This window comes from Falco rusticolus, chromosome 3 (assembly GCF_015220075.1).
Source record: "Falco rusticolus isolate bFalRus1 chromosome 3, bFalRus1.pri, whole genome shotgun sequence".
Classification (NCBI taxonomy): domain Eukaryota; kingdom Metazoa; phylum Chordata; class Aves; order Falconiformes; family Falconidae; genus Falco; species Falco rusticolus.
The window spans coordinates 61,614,808-61,636,210 of NC_051189.1; the positions used below are offsets into that span (position 1 = coordinate 61,614,808).

The 21,403-nt window shown below is 43.6% G+C and overlaps 1 protein-coding gene across 4 annotated transcripts in view; it reads left to right on the plus strand.

Moving 5' to 3' along the window:
• The window catches only part of GNAL (G protein subunit alpha L), a 194,034-nt gene that overhangs the window by 165,197 nt on the left and 7,434 nt on the right, over positions 1-21,403 (plus strand). For all 4 annotated transcript variants that reach the window (XM_037379647.1, XM_037379648.1, XM_037379650.1 and 1 more), the window contains 4 exons: positions 16,311-16,365; positions 19,093-19,166; positions 19,990-20,048; positions 20,285-20,405. In XM_037379647.1, the coding sequence (XP_037235544.1) occupies positions 16,311-16,365; positions 19,093-19,166; positions 19,990-20,048; positions 20,285-20,405 (309 nt within the window). The remainder of the gene's footprint in view (positions 1-16,310; positions 16,366-19,092; positions 19,167-19,989; positions 20,049-20,284; positions 20,406-21,403) is intronic.

A 21,403-nucleotide genomic window follows, 5' to 3' on the forward strand; every position in this document is an offset into this window, starting at 1 on the left:
CCAATGCTGTTCTCCTGTGTTCTGCTTCCAGGCACGTCTCTCACGTTCCATAAAGACCACAGTCATTTAAAATCTCCATGCAAACAAATTTTATCTAAAAAACTCTTCTTAAAAGAGTATAGGTGGGGTAAAGGAGCATAAAGTGTAAAGGAGTGGGTTCCTATAGCTTAATTCACTTTTCTGGACCTTTTTTTGCTCTCCTGCTGTAATTAAGCAGGACATGGGTGTTGCGTGATGTTGCATTCCTTGCCAGAACAGAAAACATTTTAAGGTGAACCGCTGAAGAAAATCAATTATGTTGGAAAACAAATTCTGCATGCATAATTGAAGATAGCTAGTAGCACTTGTGTGGCTGTTCTTCTCAAAGGACAACTTGGCATTAACGATGGCAAGTTATGACCTAGGCTTAACACTAGTTTCCCTAGTTGTTTCAACAAATCAATGTGCAGGTCTTGCATTGTGAAGCAGCCTGTGGCCTGGGGCCCCCTCAGCATACAGAGCAGCCCCTGGGTTGGTGTGGCAGACGATACTGCCTGTGGCAGCTGCTGGACAAGTAGCAGGCACTTCCTATAAAAGTGAGCTAGGTTGTGGCTTTGTTCCAGTGTCCTCGTAGGATCATCCACGTTGTGTTAAGTATTTAAAACATAATGTTCCACACTGGGAGGTAAATCTGGAGCCTGGCTTGTTCCTGGCTTGTTCCTGGTGGCTTGATGGAGGTTGTGGAGGAGCCTGTCAGTGCTGGTGTTGCACTGCATGCTGGCCGTTCCCATAGGCCAGGTGCTGGCAAAACCACTGTCAGGTAAAGTGCTATTTATTACATTTATTATATCCTCTGTTAAGCATGCTACTTGGAGGATATGAGAGACGGCAAATGATCTGTATCTGAAGCTGCTGGATTTTAGAAAAGTCTCTTTACAGATTATTCTTAACAGCAAGATAATTGCACTTGTGGAGAATGACACAGGTGTGATCATTCCCCAGAATAAAATGCCACCTCTCTACCTACAACATACCATGCAGTGTCACATGTTGTTGGACCATAGTTCTAACTACAGTGTTTGGAGTTGGGCTACAACAAGCAAAGAGCAGGTTTTCCATTTGCTTTAAGGGAAAGACCTTCATTCAGGCTCCAGATGTCCAAAATTTTGCACACACATTTTGCATACTGATCTTCTAAACATATGAGCAGTCCCATTGAATTCCAAAGTCTTGTTGCATTCAGTAGGGTTACTTATATCCTTAATACTATGCATGTGGGTGATCTGTGTAGAATCCAAGCTTTTCTTGCACTGAATCTCCAAGTACATTTGCGTATCTGAAATATTTAATCATTCTGACAAAAGAAAAAAAGGAGTGCAGGAAAGTACAAAGCTGCCCCATAGTCAAAATATCTTGCCATTTGTTTGTTTTTGGTTTATCTACATTTGTCCTGCAGTTATTAAAATTCCCAGTTACCTGTAGCTTCTGTGAGAAAATGACTCACCTTGAAAATGGTGTCAGTTTTGAAGAATAGGTCAGCAGTTTTTCAGTGCACTTTATTGTGCTTCAGGTTAATTCTGGTCATCATTTCTTTCCTATTGGAGCGAGCTGTCTGCCTGCATAACATCCACATCTTGTCTGGAGGGACAGAGGTGGCCCAGGGCACCCACAAAGTGTCATGGTGGAGCCCATTGTACCGTTTCTCAATGCTGAGATGGGAAGAAACACAAGCAAAAAGCATAAGTAACAGTTGGAAACGCCCCGTTTCCTCACTTCTGTGATTTGGCTTTTGTCCACATAATGTTTTGACACTGAATCTGCTCAGTGCTTGAGCTGAATTTAGGACAGAGCAGCCCCAAATCTGACACATAACCAGTAAATGAAGATGTATGTCTTAAAGATGTGTGGTTGTTTATTACTTATGCTTCTGGATCTGTTTTCCATTTGTTGTAGGGTTTTCAAGGGTTTGTGCTGAAAGTATTAGAAATACTTGATAAAATACTGAAATTTAAAAACGGCAGTCAGAAATGGTTCCTTTAAGTGTGAGTATTATTTTTTGCTTTTTGAATATGAGTAGCACTGAGACTCTCAAAAAAGCATACAGATAAAGTATCAGCACCTGCCAAATTAAGGAATGGCTTTTGCTTTCAGAGTTAGGGTGTTTTTTTCACAGTTATGTTGTAAACTTGTGCTTTTTGGATTACTTAATTTTTTTGTCAATGTGCCCCTCCACAAAGTAAAGTAATTATTTTTCTGAAGGATGCGTGAACTTTGGGTGCTTTGAAGTCTAATGGGTGAAATGCTGTTGCAAGACAGACATTTGTTAAGGGCAAGAGATCAGTATTTACAGTGCTGGTGTTAGGACTGGATTATTTGTAATCTAATTAAGAAGGTTACTAACAATTTGAAGAGATTATAAGATTAACCATTATCTGTGTGTTTATTTGATTAAAATAAATACCCACAGATTTGGCTGCCATACCTGTGCTCTGGTATTTGGGATCAGAAATCCCATTTAATTGGGAGTAGAAAACAAACAACTTTGTGGTTTGATTCTGTTTCTGTGATGTCTTTAACAAAATGTGTCATCCCTAGTTAATCTTCACTCTATTTTCACTGAACTACAATGCACCTTATTATTGAAAGCCATTTGGGAGAAAGTTTTTTTGGTGGGTTGTTTTTTTTTTTGTAGGGGAGGGAAGAGCATTTTTTAAAATACTACACCATTAATTTAAAAATTAATTTTTTGAGGTACTGGGCAGAGACAGTAATTCTATGGGATACTTCTTTGCACAGGGCTGGGGTTTCGTCTGTAACTTTGTAGTTTAGGTCTGGTATCACTTAGTGGAGCTTCCCAGATTCATTGTTTGAAAAATGTGCAACTCTGTGTGACTGAGAGTTTCATGTCATTGAGGAGACAAGATCCCAGAAGCTGAAGTGAAAGATCTTCATTCTTCTTCACACCTTACTTTAGATCCTTCTGGCTTCACCTCCTGAGGGCAGGGCACTCACTCTCCCAAGTGACAGTACGAGGAACTTTTATGTTATATGTATATACATATTAATACAGACTTTCCTCGGGAAAAAAACAACATTTTGAGATCTAAACTGACAAGTGGCTTTGGAGTTCTGACATTTATGCCTTATTTGTGTATTTCTTTTTAGCCTTCTCCAGCTGCTATTGCATAAATCTTCCACATTTTTACCTCTAATTGTATGAGTGAAGAAGACATTCGGAAGTTCAGCTTCCTTCTCTGTGCTTGTTTTTAGGAGCTTTAGAAGTCGTCTGGGATTTAAAATTGGCCTCAGTGGATTTTTTTGATAAAGTAAGCTTTTATCAAGCTTCTGCCCTTCCTTGCAGATGTGTACATGGTACAAAACAAACAGCTCCTACGAAGTGGCAGGGTGACTCTTCAGCTGTAAAGGCCAAAGTTGTTCTCACAGTAGCACCATGATACACCCTAAGGGGTGGTGATGTTGGCTGCAATCCTGCAAGGAGCTGCCAAGCTTCCAGGTGGCTCCACACAGGTGCTCAGGCTGGCTCGGGCGCTGTGGCTGTGTTGCAGCACCAGCACAGCGTGCACAGTGCTGCTCAGCCCCCTCCTTCCCTAGCTCTCCTGCCTCGGGCCATGGATGGTGGGCTGGCTCTGGCAGTGAGCGTCCCAGCACAAAGCCCACGCCAGGGAGCAGCGAGGATTGCCTGCAGTGCCAAATTTTCTGTTATCCACAAACCAAGACCCCCTTGCTCCAGCTTTTCATAAACCAGACCTCTGAAATGACAGCCACCTGTTGGGTATGGGGTAGAGAGATTAAGAACATATCTCTCTTTAAAGTAAGTTGCAGCAGGACATAATCAGGTTGTTGCATAATTATTTTCCTCATTCCTCAAACCCAACTCATTGTATTGTTTTAATGGTACAAATGCACTGGACGCTGAAAAAGATTGATGAAGGTTGATGGGAATGGAAGGAAAGGTACAGAGAGTACAGAGTTAGGAATGCTTTTCACAAAATGCCATATTAATAGTAAACATTAGTGTTAACATGACCTGCTGTCAAATGTACAGGTAGTAGGGTTGTAGGGCTGGTTTTGAACACTATGTTTTACGACCCTTTTTTTGTTCAAATAGCTTGTAACTATTAAACGGAATTAGGCCAATTATTAGCAAGTTGGACATGGTCACTGTATCCTTCTCCCTTCTATTTTTGTAGTAACAATTCATCTCGTAGCTTCACCCCTCTGACTTCCTCCAGCTACCTGAGACAATCACTTAGCCAAGCAGTAGGTGTTACGGCCAATTGCCTGAATACATTCAGTGGCTAAATATATGCTGTTCTAAAATGGGCAGGATAATGGTGATTTGATGGAAACATTTCAGCAGTATCATTTGTAAAGATACAGGAATTTTCTTAGGAGCTTAATGGTTACGTCTAATGTTTGTACCACACTGCTCTAATCCTCTGCTTGATGTTGTTCTTATTTGCACCTGGTAATTACTGAGGCAGCTGATCACACACAGATACTCAATCTGATACTGTTTTCATGTACAGCTCCAAAGTGTGTTGTGCATGGGAATAAGAAGGATAACCCGTCTGCTCTAGATTATAAGTAGGGAAGCCCTAATAAATTCTGGTGCATGGTATGAACAAGTTGGGGAAGAACAGGCTTTGAGTCCTTCCCATCGAAGGTGAAAGGTTGCCGTGTCTTCACTTTGATAAAGGGAAGGCAACAAGTCTACCTCTGAACGATGGGTGAAGTGGTTCTGTTGTCTGTTTGGGGGTAAAATGCTCTGGAAACGCTGCAAGGAAGTCAGCCCTCATCATCCTTCTGTCATTTAACTCCTGCACCATTAATTTTTGCCCTGTTGTGTAAGTTCTGTGCCTTGAACATTGACAAGGTAGTATCCTGTTCCAGTGAATCTGAGAATATGCTGGTGGACCACACAGCAGCCCTGCACACTGAAGGGCTGCTCATAGAGTTTGTGTACAGCATGACCTTTACCTTTTGTGAAACATGTCCTTCACACAAGGTGAAGTTATGAGAGTGCAGTGTTAGAGCTGGGACAAGGATTAAGGAGTCCAGAAGAGAAATGATCTACCACCACACCTCATAAATTGCAGTAAGGAAAAAGAAATTTTACCAGGTGTTCTGCAAGGTCTGCATTAACATTTCCTCTGTTCCCACACTGTAGGAACCTGGTCACCTTCCTCACTTTTCCATAGACCAAATTTTTAATTTTTCTAAGTTTGCACTGATGATGTACTTCACGTCTTACATCCAGCCCTAGAAAGCTTCTTCCCCGGCAAGATGTGTGTTAGGAGCCCTTACTCCTCAAATGGTGGGTATCTATGGAACTCTTTAACTTCTGTCTTGGAGCCTCCTAAGACATCCTCGTGAGAGCTGTTCCTGTGATCCAAATGTTAAGCCTTGGAGCTAGCACCAGTCCTCCTGTTTAGCCCCAACACTCACCAGGACTCCAGCCATGTCAATTCTCTGGGTCATGTCAGCACCTGACAAACACGTGGTAGATGAAAGCAAACAGATAATGCTTTTCATTTTGCTCAAGATTTTAACACGCTGTTCCTTTCATTTACATGTTATAAAAAATGCATAGATCTGAAAACAGTAACAAACATGCATGTGTGTTTTTCCTGGTCAAGAGCGTTTACCACCCTGAAGAGTTCATTTTTCTTTATCTGGGTTTTCTGGGGGCTACTGGCATCCTCTTTTTTTGAATCATCTGGTTTGACTTTTAGACCTGAAATCTCTTGGCAGCAAGTTCTCTTGCACTGAGCTTGGACTGATGCCACAGGTAAACAAAAACTTCTCGTGACTTCCTTTCAAGTCTGCGTTTTGTTACCTTTGCTTCTCCTGTTTGGAGATTTTCTGCTTTCTCTTTCATCAACCTCCTATAGAAAACTCCAGTCAAACTGGTTTTTCCTTTCTGGCAATCACCGTAGCAGACTTACTGTTCCAAACCACTTCCACTGGAGTAAGTGATCTCTAATTTCCAAAAACCGGTGCCGTTTCTAACATGGATTTGGCATTCTTTAGGGCTTGCAGCACTTGCTGGGTTTTGTGTACACCAAGAGGATATCCACAGCACAACAGCTGTTGAAAACAAAACCATCAACCAGAATATGTGAGGTGCACTGAAATAAATTTTCCATATCACAGCAAGATAAACTTGCAAGTAACAGGAAAAGCTGTATTTGCAATGTCCAGTGAAAATACATTTTGTTAACTTTTGACATCCCCTGGCAACCTTGTGGCATATAGTTGGTGCTTGTAAACCTGATGCATTTACAGCTCCAAATGCTGTCAAGGTTTTTTCCCACAGTTCAGCTTTCCTGAACATAAAAGACCAAGTTATTTTTGAAGAATTCACCTTTGAAGAGGTGGAGGTGAGATCTTCTATGCATTTTAGTTAGTGGAACATAAAACCAAGATTTTGACCCGTCATTCTATCTAAAGACACGTTCTCCAGGTTCTGATGGGACAGTTGCATTCTGCCCATGTGTGTCATCGGATGTTTCAGGTATTCTCTGCTTCCCTTCCAGTGCTGGCCTGTCTAGTTGCTGGAAGATGTTAAACAGTTTCATTCAGGCAGCAGATAAAGAGACCTGCCACACATCAGCTCACAAATCAGTCAGGATCCAGATCTGTCTGGATAATGCAATAGAAGCTTTCCATTTTCAGGTTATAATCTTCTGGTTCTCTGTTCAAAATTCCACTTACAATTGGAGAATGTGCTCTATACAGCCTTTACATTGCAGAACTCAAATCGGTGCCTATATAAAACGCTCCATGGTGTATCAGTATGCATGTGTTTATCTGCCTAGGACTAGGGCAAGGGGAAATGTAACCGCCATTTTTTAAAAGGGAAATAAGGAAGACCCATGGAACTACTTGCCTGCCAGTCTGACCTCTGTGTGCGGCAAGATCATGGAGCAGATCTTCCTGGAAACTGTGCTATGGCACATGGAAAATAAGGAGGTGATTGGTGACAGGCAGCATGGCTTCACTAAGGGCAAATTGTGCCTGACAAATTTGGTGGCCTTCTACAACGGGGTTACAGCACTGGTGGATGAGGGAAGAGCAACTGATGTCATCTGCCTTGACTTGTACAAAGCATTTCACATGACATCCTTTGTCTCTAAACTGGAGAGACATGTATTTGATGGATGGACCACTTAGTGGCTAAGGAATGGCTGAATGGTCACACACAAAAGAGTCAACACTCCATGTCCAAGTGGAGACCAGTGACAAGTGGCATTCTGCATGGTTCGGTACTGGGACCGGTGCTGTTTAACATCTTTGTTTGTGACATGGACAGTGGGATTGAGTGCACCTTCAGGAATTTTGCCAACACCACCAAGCTGTGTGGTGCAGTCAACACGCTGGAGGGAAGGGATGCCATCCAGAGGGACCTTGACAGGCTTGAGAGGTAGGCCTGTGCAAAACTCATGAAGTTCAACAAGGCCAAGTGCAAGGTCCTGCACCTGGGTCAGGACAATCCCAAGCACAAATAGAGGCTGGGCAGGGAGTCAATGGAGAGCAGCCTGAGGAAAAAGACCTGGGGGTGCTGGTGGATAAGAAGCTCAACATGGCCCAGCAGTGTGCACTTGCAGCCCAGCGAGCCACAGGAATCCTGGGCTTCAATAAAAGAAGTGTGACCAGCAGGTCAAGGGAGGTGATTGTCCCCTCTACTCTGCGCTCATCAGACCCTACCTGGAGTGCTGCATTCAGCTCTGGGGCTCCCAGCACAAGACAGACATGGGCCTGTTGGAGCGAGCCCAGAGGAGGGACATGAGGATGACCAGAGGGATGGAGCACCTCTCCTGTGAAGACAGGCTGAGGGAGTTGGGGTTGTTCAGCCTGGAGGAGAGAAGGCTCTGGGGACACCTTATAGTGGCCTCCCAGTACCTGAAGGGGGCCTACAAGAAAGCTGGAGAGGGACTTCTTACAAGGGCACGTAGTGATAAGACAAGGGAGAATGGCTTTAAACTGAAAGAGGACAGACTTAGATTAGATATAAGGAAGAAATTCTTCACTATGAGAGTGGTAAGGAACTGGGCCAGGTTGCCCAGAGAAGCTGCGGATGCCCCATCCCTGGAAGTGTTCAAGGCCAGGCAGGATGGGGCTTTGAGCAAAGTGGGTCTAGTGGAAGGTGTCCCTGCCCATGGCAGGGGCTTGGAACTAGATAACCCTTAAGGTCCCTTCCAACCCAAACCATTCTATGGTTCTAGGACCGTCCAGTCATAAGGAAGAAGAAAGTTCACTGAAGTCAGTGGACTCAAGCTGGTGTGAATGTGGTCAGAAGGAGGGTCTGCATGTGCTGGTCTAAGCCTTAGATTTTATCAGTGCTTTATTCTTAGTCTGTGTTTTGCAGCAGCTCAGCCAGTTGCCCCCCTGGGAATAAAACATCTGATCACATGCAGTAGAAAAATATTATCCCTTTCAAAATAAATAAATAAATAAACTTTCCTCTCTCTTTTTGCCCAACTTCTTCCATCTTTTCTAAGATCACACATAGCAGAAGTTGCAGATGATGAGTCTCGTTTTTGCTGGAGCCTGTTAACCTTTCTGTGTGAATGACAGTTTTCCAGATTTAAGTCTTAGTCAGTGTTTATGTTAAGAAGAGGGTTAATGATGATCCCCATAGGCCTCTCACTCAGAAAGCAAAAACATCTGCTAAGCCAAAAAGTGGTTAGTTTGCTAAATTTAGAAGGAAGAAATGCATTTCCCAAAATTCACACTGCTTCTTAACAAATTTAGGGAACCAGTGGGGGCAAGCAATTATGGAAGTCATACTGTTTATTCATTTTTTAGCTTAGTTCATGTATTTTCAATTTAAAAAATAAAATATGATTGCTGTTATTAAAGCAGAAAGGAGGTACTACTCATATATCTGAAACGTTTAACGCAGTTGAACTTTTTGTGCATTTGTTTAGGTTAACAGCTGGACACATACCAAAGCCTGCAAAGCTTAGAGATGTTCTACAGTCCATACTGAGAAAGTGGTGGTGAAGAAAGATTAAAATGGATGTCTGCTAGGAAACTCTTAACTGAGCCCATAGACTAGGAAGGCTCCTCTACGGATTTTAGCCATCTTTATCCTGACCAAATGCGCTCCTAATTGCTGCCAGCTGTCTGGCTCCTTGCGGCTAAGGGTAACCTGGTGAATAGCATACCAGCCCTCAGTTGCCACTGTCGTCATCTATCTTTGCTTCTAATGTCTCTTCCAAAGTCGTCATCTTCAAATAGGGTTTAAAATAGCATTTTCCTGCTTCATGGGATTACAGGGGAGTAGAGTTTGCTGGTACCAATAAAGCGTCCCACGATGGCTTCGCTCTTGATGAGTTTGTGGTGGCCAGGGCCACAGCCAGCAGCAGCCACGGTTGGCACAACAAAACAAGATGGGTTGTATGCCTCCCTGTCATGCTGCTGGTGCCACCGGTGGGCAGTACAGGCACTGGGACAACCAGGTGACATCACTTGTGTATCTAGGAGAGATCTGCAGTCCGCAGCCAGAGACCCTTCCCAGTCTTGTTGACCCTCTCGCTATGAAGCAAACGGAGCATGGCCAGTCACAAAGCTTTGTCACAAGCTGTACAACCCCAGCAGGCATCACTCGTCCATGCTCCCCAGGGGCTGGTGGGTCACCCACCCCCAGCTGCCCACTGGCCATGGCCCCCCTTGCCCCAGGCAGAGGGCTGGCCGGACGCTGTAAACCACAAATACTAGAGCCTCCCTGGCCTGTATATGAGCCAGCGGGTTTCAGGCGGGTTTCCGGCGTGACTGTACTTTGCTCTCCCTCTTTCCCTCCCGTTTAACCTTTTCATCGACGGCTGCCTTGCTGGCGAGCCCTCAGGGGGGGTGCGGGCGTGTTTCCGTGGGTAAATCCCGCGGGTTTCTGGCACCCTCCAAGCAGCCCTTTGCCAGCCCGGGGTGAGAAGGCATGAGGCCTGCGGGGAGGCATGGTGGGTTCTGGAGATCTCTGTTGGCTGCACCTGTATTTCAGCAGCACGCTGCTGCGGGATCCCGTGGCGCTTCAGCCTGCCGATGCGTCACGGTGGGGGGTGGCGGAGCAGCCGCCCAGGCAGGGCCGGGCCAGGCAGGGCCGGGCAAGGCAGGGCTGGGCAGGGTAGGGTAGGCTGGGCAGGGTAGGGTAGGCCGGGCAGGGCAAGGCAGGGTAGGGTAGGCCGGGCAGGGCAGGGCCGGGCAGGGTAGAGTAGAGCCGGGCAGGGCAGGGCCGGGCAGGGTAGGGTAGGCCGGGCAGGGCAGGGCCGGGCCGGGCAAGGCAGGGCCGGGCAGGGTAGGGTAGGCCGGGCAGGGCAGGGCCGGGCAGGGTAGGCAGGGCCGGGCAGGGTAGGCAGGGTAGGCCGGGCAGGGCAGGGCCGGGCCGAGCAAGGCAGGGCCGGGCAGGGCCGGCAGGGCAGGGTAGGCCGGGCAGGGCCGGGCAGGGTAGGCAGGGCCGGGCAGGGTAGGCAGGGCAGGGCAGGGTAGGGTAGGCCGGGCAGGGCAGGGCCGGGCAGGGTAGGCCGGGCAGGGCAGGGCCGGGCAGGGTAGGCCGGGCAGGGCAGGGCCGGCCAGGGCAGGGCCGGCCAGGGTAGGCAGGGCAGGGCAGGGTAGGCAGGGCCGGGCCGGGCCGGGCCGGGCAGGGCCGAGGCCGCCCCCTGCAGGCCCGCCCGCGCCGCGCGGGGCCGGGCGCCCTGCGGGGAGCTGCGGCTGAGGGGCGGGGCCGCGCTGGCGGGGAAGGAGGCGCCTTCCAGCGGGCGGCAGCGGCAGGGAGGGCCGGGGGCTCGGCAGGTGCCGGAAGCGTGGGACAGGCGGGGGCGACGCGCCCGTTTCTGATCCTTTTGAAAGACCTACTCGCGCCTCGGTGGCGCCCCCGGGCGTTGCGGCGGGTATTTCCTTCCGTAGCAGCTTTGCGCGGGGCGGGGAGCGGCGCGGCTGAGCCCGGCGCCTTCGCCGCCGCGCCCGGTGCTGGGCGGAGGGGGGCGAGGGGCGAGACTGCGCTCCGCAGCGGGCTGCGCGTGAGACAGTGGCTGCTTAAAGCTGACAGGAACATCCCGAGCCGTTAAATTTTACCAGCGTCTTCATAGGGGGTTCTGCTTGTATTCTCAGCAAATGACTTGAGAAAATCAATCCTGTAGGGATTACAGTATTACTGGGGGCTGTTCTCATTATGTTTTTCTCATGTTTTACCGGGAAATGTGTCAGAATAATGTGAGCTTGCTTGAAGCCCAACTGTGGAGCCAGAGTTATTCTTGAAACTATAAATCTGTAGTTTCCTATTTAAACTTTGCATGAAGAATTAACAGGGTTGTCATTCCTTAAGTGATTAAAAAAAAAAGATTTTATGGAAAGGAAAGAAGAAAAAGTAAAAGTTCAAATCTTTATGCTGTCCCTGATAACAGCAACAGAAAGAAAAAGAGGTATTTTTTTCCATTTTAGCTCTGTAGAGGCCTGGTGGGTGTTCTCATTGTGAAATGTCTGCATCACCTGTGACTTAGTCCAGAGGGTGGAATTGTGGGTCCTGGTGGAGGCTGGTTTCATGGAGTACGTCTTCTGCTGGGTTTTGAGCCTGGCTGAGGAGTCTGGAAAGCTCTTGATGGTCCATCAGAAATGCAAAGGTTTGCTGACCCCGACAGCTTCCTTAAGGATAAATTTGGGATTCTTCACTCTGACAACTTAAAGCCACAGCCTTAAAGATTTGCCACGTTACCTTTTCATTTTACAGAGACAAGCATTTTGATGTGGGTTTGATTGTTGTTGTTGTTGTTTTTTGTTTTCCACAGCAACTTTTTGATAGAAGGCCATTGAAATGTTGGGGTGAGAGAATAAAAAATGCTTGAAGTAGACAAGGATTTACTAAAATGCTTAGTCTGTGATATTGATCTGCAGTTTAGCACTTCATCTTTCCAATTCTTTGGATGTCGAAATACAATTACAAATATAGCATGGCATTTCTGTCTATTGTATTGTTCTCAAGACATGATTTTTCTTTCAATTGTGACTTTGTTTGTGGGGTCAGAATATCTATACAGAGCCACACAGTGATTTACCCTGTGAGAAGCAGATTTTCATGTACAATTACCTCCTCTTTATTTGTGCATTTATGATTCCGTTTTTCAGAAATTCTTATATGGCTGCTACTGCTGCTCAAATTGCCATGGTTTTTGAAGAGAATAATGCTTATTGATAGTTCCCACATGCACTGGCAGGCACATCTAAAACCTGTATTTTTGTGTTCGCAGCTTGCATAATATAAAATTTAGAGATTGCTTGTCAAACTAAGTGTCAGCTGAGTTTCCTAGGAAACTCACCGAAGATATTTATAAAACTACAGATCAGCTTAATAATAGATACAATAATGTCAGTAGCTCGTGATTATTTTTTTTTTACTGTATCAGTCCATTTTTTCTTTGCTTTAATTTGTTGGCAAACCAAACTGCATTTCCAAACAGAGCACTGAAGACCTTCCTTCCAATATATTGCTTAATTTATTTCGAGGAGGAAAAAAAAAAAAAGTAGTTTGTGCTGTTCCATGTAAGGAAATATAAAACACCCTAAAGTAAAATTAAGAAAAACCTAAATATCATACTAATTATCAGACTGAATTCTTTATAGATAAAACCGCAGTTGTGGTGTAGAAATATAAATATTATATCATATGTTGTAGTTTTATTCACAGTTGAGTTGAATGTGTGAGTTTAAAGTTCATTGCACATACATGCAAAGCAGTCACTGCGGAATTAACATAAATCCTGAGTATAGGTTTCTATAGAAGCTGCATAAATAGAGGACCTGTCAGTATTTTTAAAAAGCATAATTCTGTGAAAACAGTTTTATCCCTGAGCTGAAAAAAACCAGCATCTAAAAAGCGAGAATGAGTGATGCTGGTGTCCATTTTTACTCATTTTTCTGCTATTGTGTTTTCCTCACACTGATTCTTTGAGCGCAGACATGAGCATTGCCACAGTTTGGAGGTACCTTTGGTTTTTAAGCACTTTAAATTGAAATTTTAGTCACGTACATTTAAAATTTGGTGGGGTGTATATTATGTATATGTATAAAAGAATGTATGTTATGCCAGAACATAATTATTAGAGACATTTAGGATTAGTAGAAATTAACGCTCTTTAGAAAGCAGTTTAGAAAAGTTATTTTAGTTTTCACATTTTAATACAGTAATGAGAATGATGTTGCTGTATTTAGTAATGAGGCAGTACTGACTCCTTACCTCATCTGGAGTTACTTGTACCTACGTACGTATTTGCCTGTCAGAGCTACTTTTTGGTACTGTGCTAATTAGCCAAGTAAGGAGCTGTTATGAAGGATATTCAAGAATATATTTTCTTTTGAAAAAGTAAGAGTATAGCTTTTTTGTGTTGCCTTGTCTAGAAATCTCAGTGCACTTTTAATGTAGTTGCAAAAGAAATCTTAGGAAGTCTGTCCATCAGACACTGAAAAGATTAATTTTCTCTGAAGCTACGAAATTTAGCCAAATCCTAGTAGGAGTTGCATGTGGATTTATTGGATGCTAGTGATATCATTGCAGCTTGATACAACAGGGTAGCAGTTAAAACCTTGTAAATTATTTATTTCAATATAGGTCACATGTGGTCAGCAACCTTACAAGCATAAAATGTTACGGCGGCTATGTCAAGTGATACTTCTTAAGCGCGTGATACTTGCCAGAGCTTACTCTCTCTTAACTGCAGTGTTGCAGTTTAGAGTATTTGAAATGGATCCTTTTACTGGGAGGAGGTTCTAATGATGATTTCTAAATGGAAGACCTCTTGGGCTGATACATAGGACGTGTAATTAGGAGACTTAACCACATTCTCAACCCTGCTATGGATTATTTGTAGTGTAACTCAGCATTACTCACTCCTCTGTTCCTCACTATAATTTGCCTGTTTTGAACATGCAGATGCTAGCAACTAATAACCTTCTGAAGTGCTTGTTGTTGTATAGGTGAGAGATGTGGATTGGTACTAAATACCATGTTTAATCATTTTGGGTAAATTCTGCCAACATGACTTTGTTATTGGGGAAACAAGGTGTATTGTCTCTGATTTATACATCAACTCCAGAAGGAATGCTTCTGCCAGAAGAACACCAGTTCACTCCATTTTGTGAGGTTTGTGACGGAGTCATATTTATGCACAAATACTTGCTTCTGTCCACACTCTTAAGCAGAACCCTTTATGTGTCAGCTGTAGTTGAGAGGCATTTTCTCCACAGACTTCTGTTGCATTTACTGATCCTGAGCTATGCAAGCACCTGCACTGCCTGCAGCAGCTTGCAAGCTGTCCCTCAGGCTCCTGCCCATTTTCTGCAGGTTTGTTTAACCTGCTGGCATTGCCATCTTACTGTGCTCAGAGAGCAGGATTTACCCCTCTGCTAACCTTTTACCCTGATGAAAACTGTCTGTTTCTGGGCCTGTCAGATCAAACTGTTAAGAAACTGGAAAGAAAACTTTGAAACGCACTTGGAAATACAGGAGCGCTGCCTGAACAGCAGGGTTAAGGAAAATTACTCTGTGTTTAGGAAAAGAATCAGCCTGGAGGCACTTTTGATTTGAAGTTTTTTGCCTTCTTTTGTCAACTCCTGTGCTGCAAGCAGGAGATGAAAGTTGTGTTAATGACAGGTGTGCCACTTAAGGTGAACTTTAATGATATAAACATCATTTCTTTAAAAAGCAGCCATTGCTCTGCTCTGGTGTTTGCATTAACTGCAGGGCTAACTGAAGTTAAACTTTGCTTAATCAATATTCTCAAGATGATGAAAAACATCTGACCAAAAGGTTCAGTCTGTATACAGCTGCTTTCTCATGGTGACTGCAGCTGATAAGAGTGTACTTTTACATCTTTGTATATGTTTATGGTGGCTTTTGGATGGGGACGAAGTTTTGTAAAAAGATGCTTTTTCTTTAGAGTTTGTTCAGTTCAATTTTGTTGTCGGGCATCCATTCTGTTACGCTAAACAGTGATTTTTTTAAACAATATGCTTAGCCATCACACCTTGATCATCCAGAAGGAAAAGCTGGGTATTCTGACTGTAGATACCATATTTTGTTTCCCTATTATAACAGTGGAGGTCCAAAAAGGACAAATAGTATAAATAAATTTATACACAGCATATTTTCTTGTCCTTTCATATCCGTGAGAAAGTGCTATGAGAATTGCAAACAGGCTTTTAGGGGGGCATCTTTTCAACTGGTCAGTGTGTGTGACCTCTGTGTTAACAGTGAGTCACATTGTAAGTCAAGAGTTTGCTGGCTTTTTTTTTTCCTCACCACAATTAAGCAGATTCCACATGCACACCCAAGTAAAATCGGAAAAAACTTGCCAGTTGAGAAAGAAATCTTGATCATATTGTAGCAGGATGAGTCAGCTGGTGGGATATTCACTGGCAAATACCAAATAACAGTGCAGAAATTCCAGATAGCTTCTAAGTCATATAGGCAATCTGGGGAAAATGAGCCAGCTAGGCTGACATGAAACCTAAGAAATGGGTGAAAGTGAAAGAGAACCTGCCTATTTTATATATACATATAAAAACACATTTTTATGTCCTTAATACTACCATTGTAACATGTTCTAGGAAAGAATTAAAGCTTGAAAAGATTTTTTTAAGTAATTGGAGAATGTGGTTCCATCTTTGTCTTTTTGGTTCCCTTTTCTCTTGCCCCTCCCTGCAGTCGTAAGGTTTTGTTTCATTTTATGTATGAAACTGGGTTGGCAACATAAAGGGTCAGACTGGTTAACCTCCTCCTCTTGTCCAATTTGCTCTCCAGTTCTTGTGCTTTAGTTGCAACGTTCAAGGGCAGCACGTCAGTCTGAAGCTATTCCTTTATATTAACAAGCATTTCTGCTAACATTACTGAGACCATAATTAAATAACATTATGCTAGATTAGCATTATGCTAAATAAAGGCGACCCTCCACCCCGTTTACTTTTTTAAAACCCAAGATCTTTTTTATGTCTAAACAACCATATCATGTTATGACACGTGGTTAGTCTGGTATTTTTTAGTGGACCTCACAAAATTATAACATTTAATTGCATTTGGACCATTTGTGGGTACTGCATAATGGTAAGTGTAGAAGTGCTATATTGGAACGAAGTCTGGGTAAAAAGTTGTTCGGCTCAGAAAATGTGACCTCAATCAATGTAAGTAAATCATCGGGCTCGTACCTTTGCCTGTTGGACTTGTGTTTTACTTTGCAGCAGGAGCCTAAACCAGAAAAAGTAGTGAAAAGTGTTATACTAAACAGTATTTTACATATCTAAGTGCATGTTTGTTTTTCTTGTAGCTTTTTAGAAAGAATTGACAGCGTCAGCATGGATGACTACACACCCACAGATCAGGTTAGTATAACTAACAGGGTAGGTAGGGTCTGAACCAAGACTCCCATTTGTATGAATTCTTTATGTAATTTATTTTAGTCCCAACAGCAGCTGAAATAGGGCATACCACATAATATAAAAATACAGTCTACCAGTTTAAGTAATGGATATTAAAGAAGAGGAGGCTTTTTTGCTGGTGCAAGCTTGTCTTTTACTGTTGTTATATGTAGGTCGGCGATTCCTGTAATACATCTGTTAGTTATTTCTTCTTGCTCCATTCTGTGTCCCACAAACAAAGCAAAGGGAACAGAAAACAAATGTAAAAGCCTACAGTTTCCCTCGCCTTCACCACACAGAAGCAGTGTTTTATTTCAATGGTGAAGGTGATGGAGACCCAGAGGGAGGCTTACCATGTCCATCAGATGGGTCCTTCAGAGGCAGAAGCCTGCAGTGGATCTTGTGTTCAAATGCAGGGACGAGCAGCAGCAGCAGACCTCATGAACTTCTCTGCGGGCATGCAGACACCTTCTTTCCATCTCCAATGGGCAGCATAATTTCTATTTAAGCCTTATTTGCAGGACAGTACACTTTTTTTGTTTTTCCCAGATGTCATGATGTATCTTGATAGGGTGCTCTAATGACAAACACATTCAGGAAAGTTAAGACTGAAGTGGTGCAACCTTGAAGTAAAAAAAGAGTTTCACCATGGTGCACAGCTTTGCATGCCTTCCCTGAGCTCAGGCTGTGTTGTTTCCTTGGGCAGATGTCTCTTTGGCACACTTGTTCTGAGGTTGTTATTTTTCACTGCTAGTATCCCACTGTCATCTAGTAGTCTCAGCCAAGATTGTGGGCCATTTCGTAAACTGCAAATACAGGTGGCAGAAGAGAATCCCTGCACTGGGTAATTCAGTCTAACTGTGCAAGGTGTATAATGTTAAAAAATACAGTTGCTACATCTCATTGCGCAATCGGGGGCTGAAATTCAGAGAAACGAAGTGACTCGCCAGAGATGACACAAGGAAGTGTGCAAAGTAGAGCCTGTTCCTTCCAACCTGGTTCAGGACTGTAACCACAAGCCTGTCCCATTACTCTGACTGTATCCTGAAACAGAAGGCAGTAAAAAGTAGTATGCATTGTATTATAAGGCAAAACTTGTATGGTCAGCCCAACACAGGATCAATTATTAAAGCCCTCAAGACATTTTCAGACCAAAGCAGTAGCACTGTGTCTAGACCTCATGGTCCAACTTTAGCATTGATATCGCTCAGCTGGAGAGAAAAGTCAATGAAGCAAAGCCTCATTTTTACTTGCGTTATTTCTGTTAGTGTTGACCTGTTTGTTCCTGGGAGGCCTTTCTCTACCTGGAGCAGTCATTCATCATCTAGAAATTTTTCCTGATACTTTCTTTGAGGAGGAATGCCCTGCGTCTCCAAGGATCAGAAGATGACTTTGTATTTGGCCGGCAGAAGGCTTTTGCTCTAAAGGAGGGATTGTGTTTTGCTTTTGGTTTTTCATCCTGTTATGCTCTATCAGTTGTCCTGCTGAATTAACTAGTAAAAATTATGACTTTCCTTTTTTCTCTTGCTTGCTTTAAATTTTTTTTGCACCAACCCAAAGTAACAACTGAGTCCAATAACAAATAAAATCCGCAAGTGACAGAAAATGACAGTAATATATAGAAAACTTAAAATAATTAAATTATTTGCCTTCAGATGAGTTCATGCAACTGTCAAAACAGACAAGGTTTGCCAGCTACCAGAGTACTCGAATCCGTAGATGGTAGGGTGGGGGAAAAAGGCAAGCTGCGCTCGGACACTGCACCACTGGCTGCCTCCTTCCCTCCCCACTTTCACAGCTGCTGCGTGGCCGGGAGAGCTAAACTAGACCAAGTGGCCCTTCCCTTGGGAAGGGAATGCTCCCTGGACAGGCATCCGTGCTGAGAGGTGGCTGCTCAGAGGGATTCATCCCCATCAGGCAGCCAGCAGCTTTCTGCGGTTTCCAATTCTGTTTGCACCCACTGCCCAAGCAGCGGTGCTGGACAGTCAAGGTTAAAAATGCTGCTGGTGATGACAATGGCAGACAGTGAGCTAATTGCCTGAGGTATGCATCATAAATTGCTTTTGCCTACTTCCTTTGAGATGCTAGGAAATTAATATTTTTTTAATTATTAGAAGAATGTTATTTAAGTTGTAAAGTACTGCTAGGTTGAAAAATAAGAAAGAAATGTCAGATTTATGTACAACCTAAATTCTGTTCCCCTGTGCTCTGTAATAGAGCTTTAATTGTTCAGTCACAAGCTGTTATTTCGATAGGATTCCTGTCTCATTCAATACAAAAGAGGGCAGAATTAAGGTTGCCTGGGAAACTGTAAATCTGGAGTTTTCTAACATTTGAATACTTGACTTTACAACATGAATAACATTTTTCTTAGTTTTATGTAACTTCAGAATTCATTATCCATGTCACATAAAAAATTGTGTGACCGTCAATAACAGGTTTCAGTGGGCAGTAAGGAGAATGTATACAGGGTCTCGTGCTTTCTGAGTGTGCGCAGCCAAATGCAGAGATGATGTTTGTGTATATCCAGTGTGTCAATATGGACAAACACAGTTTACCAACAAGTCTGATTGAACTTTAATGAAATGGAACATTTGAGACTTTTCATGGAAAATAATATTCCATGCTTTTAAAAACAAAATGAGGTTAGAAAAAAAATGTGCTAATCAGCTTCTGTGTTCTTGTTTCCAGGACCTGTTAAGATGCAGAGTGTTGACATCAGGAATTTTTGAAACAAGATTTCAAGTAGATAAAGTAAATTTCCAGTAAGTCTGTTAGTATTATTTTATAAATATCATACTAATTTTTAACAACTTAGTTCAGATGTCTGTGCTCATGTATGCTGGGTATAGTAGGTTTAGGGTGGTAGTTGGTGTGTGTGGGTTTGGTTTGGTTTTTAGCTCGCTCTTCATAGGTCCTAGTAAAAATTGCTTCATGCTTTGCAAAAAGAGCTGATACTAGTTAATGTGTATTGGTGATGCTCTACTGTGGGGTTGTCTGTGGCTGGTTTTACTAACTGGTTCATTAGTAGAGCACTGTAAACTCATAAAATACTTTTGGGGATAAGACCTTGCAGAAGTCGGTGTAAATGCTGCCATGAGTCTGACTTTGTGCAGTGGGATGAGGAGAGTTAAATGTCTCCCTTCTTCTGGAGGGCTGCAAGCTCTGTGTTTGTCAAAGTTTTACACCGCGACTCTGTAAAACACCCACTGTTGGGCTGCCTCCGCTCACTGGTTCTTGCCCAGAAAGGTGGCAATGCTGGTGGGGCAGAGCTGCCCCCGTGTCCTTCTTCTTACAGAGACACACTCTCCCCACCATGGCCAAAACCCATCCTTGTTTATAGCGCAGGAAGTCCAACCTTACATGCTACATGTGCTTCTGTGGGCTGGAAAAGCGTATATTTCTCATGGGTTCAGTAGCCTTCTGACATGCAGCATGGCATCAGCAGAGCTCTCTCCCCTGCAGGCGGTATTTTACTGCTGCTCTCCTTGGGGCTGTCAGATTTTTAAACTGAATCCTCATGCTGCATGCTTTGTGTGACTTTCCTAGTGCACCTAAGTGATATAACATCCTATGGCTTTTTAACAGCATGTTTGATGTAGGTGGCCAGAGAGATGAGAGAAGAAAATGGATCCAATGCTTTAATGGTAAGTACAAATAATCCACATTTTTATTTTGAATTTATTCTCTGAGGTGTGAGCAGCTTACTATTCATATTCACACATAGTATGTCACTAATACTGGAGTCCAGTGTCACAGGTATTTGCTTCGGGTGTTTTTGGCAGTCTGGGGAGTAATGGCAGTGTTAACCCAAGGACTATGTGCTGGGATAACAGAGATGTTCTTTTCTCTCTCCTTTATTTCTTTTGTGTGCTCTGCCCAGATGTCACGGCTATCATCTTTGTTGTGGCTTGCAGCAGCTACAATATGGTAATAAGGGAAGACAATAACACAAACAGACTACGGGAATCCCTGGACCTTTTCAAAAGTATCTGGAATAACAGGTAAAACATACCTCGTTTCCCACTTACCCTCCCCAACTTAGCTACAGTTAAAACAGGACTCCCCTTACTATATGCTCATTCATTGCTTATTCAGAAAATGTCCAGGTAGAGCCAGGTCGCAGGGTGCCCCCACAGTGCGTACCCCTCCCTGTCGGGAGCTGTGGCGCTGGAACGGTGCACACAGCATTTCGCTGCTGTGCCAAAATGATGCAGGGTGTGGAGACAACTTGGGAAGGGCAAGCTCCCTGTGCCAGCTGCCAGAAGGGAAGCAGGGGAGACCCCTTCCTGGCGTCACTGTGCTCCTTGGCCGAGACTGAGAGCATCCTCCAAATTACATTTTATCTCCTCCTCAAATGCAGCAGCAGGAGCAGGTAGCTGTTGGCGTTGTATTCTATTCACTGGCTGGCACCACACTCAATACCTACGTGGGCAGCCACGCTCATAAGACTCGTCTCTGAGAGCACACAGTTTCTCTGCCATGTGGGACGATATTTCAGATCTAATCTAATTGTAACTGCCATTAAATTGACGTTCTGCCACAGTGCATGTAAATTACAGATATGTAACCAAATAGCAATATGAATAGGTTCTTGGTAGAGAATAAGTAAAAACAATCCACAAAATAAGGCAATGAAGTTTTCCGCCCATACTTACAAGGATGCTCTGCACTGAGAAGTGATTGAAAGTAGAGTGAGGAAAAATGTTAAGAGCAGGTCCCAAAGGGACATCGTCACAGTGATGGCTAGGTATTAATTGGAGAAGAAAAGATAGTATTTTCTTTTGATTCATCAGGTGTCATACAGGCTACCCTAAACGGTGGGATATCTCTGTGGATGAGCAACAGTTAAGACAGAGCAGTCTGAGGGAAGGCAGCTTTCCAGCCTTTTTCTTTTGCTTCAGCAAAACCAAACAAAGTAGACAGTAATGTCTGGTTTTGGACTATGGTACTTTTAGGAAATGTCATCATTTTCCCAACTCAATATCAAAAGGATAATTTA